This window comes from Temnothorax curvispinosus, unplaced genomic scaffold (genome assembly GCF_003070985.1).
Source record: "Temnothorax curvispinosus isolate PA1 unplaced genomic scaffold, ASM307098v1 QBEX01003080.1, whole genome shotgun sequence".
NCBI lineage: Eukaryota > Metazoa > Arthropoda > Insecta > Hymenoptera > Formicidae > Temnothorax > Temnothorax curvispinosus.
The window spans coordinates 2,810-5,910 of NW_020212860.1; the positions used below are offsets into that span (position 1 = coordinate 2,810).

A 3,101-nucleotide genomic window follows, 5' to 3' on the forward strand; every position below is an offset into this window, starting at 1 on the left:
TTTTCAACACTTTGATTTTACTTTTTTGGATGCCATTATATTTATTTTTTTTTTGTGTTTTTTTTAAGTAAATATTTTTTTTATTTTTCTAATATTATTCATAAAATTATTTTGCGTGAAACATACTTGGCATTTTTTTTACATTTTTATGTCTTTTTTTTAGTTGATTTTTTTGTTAAGTATTTTTGTCACACTAATAATATATATTTTGTAATTATATTTGAAAACATATATATAATAATATTGTACTAATAATATTAAAAAATAATTATTGTTGGGAGAAGACTTGGAACGAGCAATAAGTTCCCGCCCTTCTAGAGGACAGCTCCCGGTTGGCGGCGCGACTCGGCGCGCCACGCGTGCGTGCGAGCATCAGTGGTGCTCACAAGAGCCTCGATCAGCGTCGTGTTAAGACGTGTTAGTTACGGTTTAAGTTACAGAATGTGACATACTTATATATAATAAAGACAGTATTCAGAGTGTATAAAGATCAAGATTGTTGTGTTCCCTGCCCATCTCACCACATTTCAAGTCGTCCCTGATTATATTTTCAATAGGTTATGGGCCCAGGGCACGATTCCCCTGCGTAAAGAACATAGCACGAAAGTGTATATACGAAGTGTGTGAGACGCTGTCGAAGGGCATAGAAAGAGATAGAAGCATCTAGAAGATTAGAGGGTAAGTAAATAATATTCCTCGTTGCTGACGAGCAAAACGAGAGAATTCTCAGTTAATAAGAATGTTCGTTCGATAAATACTGTTACAAGGAGATAGATGTTTTTGCCATTTTTCTCAAGAAATAGAAATAGAGGTAATAATGGTAATAAGAGGATTAGAGAATAGATGTGTAAAGTGTAATAAAGAAGTAGAGAATGATGAAGGAAAAAGAGATAGAAAAATGCCGCTTGGTAGCAAGTCGGCGACATGCGCGTGCAAGTCCGATCGTGAACGGCGAGAGTCATTTCTTTTGGCGCGCGGAAGTCCGATCGTAGACGGCGAGAGTCATTGTTTTTGGCGCGCAGAACTTGTTGCTGGGCGCGCACAAACACATAATCGATTTCGACTAACAACATGGCATCGATGCTAGATGGCTAGATTACAATACATGTAAATGTATGCGTATGCTAGATGGCTAGATTGCGATACATGTATATGTATGTGTATGCGTATGTATAAAAACTCTATATGACTCTATATGAGTTTTTTTTTTTTTAAATCGATATGTATCGGGTCGGTAATTGAGCATGACTTGCTGTGCGGTGTAGCTTGATTACTGTTTAGGAAAGCCGCGTAAATTTGTATGGGCCCCGTGCGTGTGCGTGATCAACCCGAGCTCCCATAGATCTTTTCAGCAGTGCTGGGGATCGCAACGGACAGTAGTGTGCGCGTGCGGATAGCCCTGCAGAGGCGCGTAGTTTTTTCGCTTTAGAGTTATTGTGAATTGCAGTGCGTTCTATATAGCCTCATAAGCATTAAATTTTTATCGCTGAAAGAGATCTAGTGATAGAAATTGTAAATTATTATTTGTCAATACGAATGTTGGTTTATCTTGTCAAAAGAGGAATGCTAATGTTCAGTTGATATTTAAATCCCGATATAGATGGAAGAAGAAGAAGGCCAAGATGCGCTGGTCGACTACGACAGCGATAGCAGCTTTATCACGGTAATAGATAGAGAAGCAAAAGATAAAAACGAGGAGACAGTAAGAAAAGATAGAGGTAAGAGAGTATTTTTTTTTTTTTGAAAATAAAGTAGTCCAGAAGAATAATATATATATGCATTCAGAGAAAATAAAAATAGTAATTTCAAAATTTCGTATAGAAGCAAAAGATAAAAAGGAGGAGACGGAAAGAAGAGGTGCAATCCCGAAAAAGAACTTGCCTAAAGTCAGAGAGAATATAGATGTGACCAAAGCATGGGAAGAGAACCGTCCAGTACTGCCAATTGGAACTAAAATATTATATGAAAAGCAAAAAAAATTGGTCGCAAAAATGGATAATTCGATGCAGATGCTGGACAAAGTAATGACGAAGGCCACCGAGATGATGGAGAATATGGTAGAAGTCTCCCGTTTAAACTTAGAGAAAGAAAAAGTTAAACTTAGACGTTTAGAGGTAAGCAATAAAGATACCCAAAGTTCAGTAGAAAACAGTAAACAAACGGTTAAAGAACTAGAGGTAGAGTCTAAAAAGAGAAAATTAAATGAAATAACAGTCTGTTCAGCCGAAAAAGATAGGAGTTTAGAGACAATAAAAAGAGCTATAGAATTGGAATTGAACAGTCAAAGGTTGCATATTAGAAGAGAATATAAGCTGACGCAAAAATCCAATTTTGATCTTTGGATGGATTATTTAAAATCTGAGTTAATGAATAATGAGTTGTTAGATGTAATAGATTCAAACATTGAAAGTCCAGAAAATCTCTCCAAACTAAAAGTTGCTAAAAGAAAAAGTCTAGTTAGAGATATAATAATCAATCATTTAGATGAAAACTATCATAAAAGGATTCTACATGAAAAAGATCCGAAAGAAATTTTGAAGAAATTGAGAGGATATAAAAAGAGTGAAGTAAACGTTACTCATGCATCGGTACGAGCTAAACTCTATCAAATTAAAACGAGAAAAGACGAAAAAGTAAGTGATTTTTGTGAACGCTTCGATTCAATAATTAGAGAATATGAATCATGTGAAGATGCGGTACCCCTCGCAGAACAAGAGATTAGATCTGCACTTTATCAGGCTGTGTCAATTAATGTACCAGAGCTGAGGAATGTAGATTTAATTAGAAGACAAACTAATCTTAAAGAAATGAACATAGATGAAATAAAGTCTTTTATGATGCAGTTAGAAGCAGAGACTAAAAACGAGAATAGAGAAAAATTAGAGAAACCCGAAGTCAGGGTACAGAGGGCTGCTGCAGAAGAGAACATGAAACAAGTGAAGTGCTACAGATGCAACCGAATGGGTCATATGGCGAAGGACTGTCCACTAATAGAATTTGGTGCCTGGTTTTGTTACTACTGCCAGGAGATACGAGGTCACAAGGGTGATAATTGTCCGAGTGCCGAAGCCCAGGCGAACAGAGCTAGAGGAAAAAGGTAT

At 36.4% G+C, this 3,101-nt stretch overlaps 1 protein-coding gene across 1 annotated transcript; it reads left to right on the forward strand.

Annotated features, from left to right (window-relative positions):
• The first annotated feature begins 652 nt into the window (after positions 1 to 652).
• Positions 653 to 2,076, forward strand: LOC112452232. The gene is made up of 4 exons (XM_025012346.1): positions 653 to 678; positions 1,601 to 1,718; positions 1,822 to 2,021; positions 2,065 to 2,076. The coding sequence occupies exons 2-4, from the start codon at positions 1,601 to 1,603 to the stop codon at positions 2,074 to 2,076; spliced, it is 330 nt and encodes a 109-aa protein (XP_024868114.1). The 5' UTR covers positions 653 to 678.
• Positions 2,077 to 3,101: the final 1,025 nt, after the last annotated feature.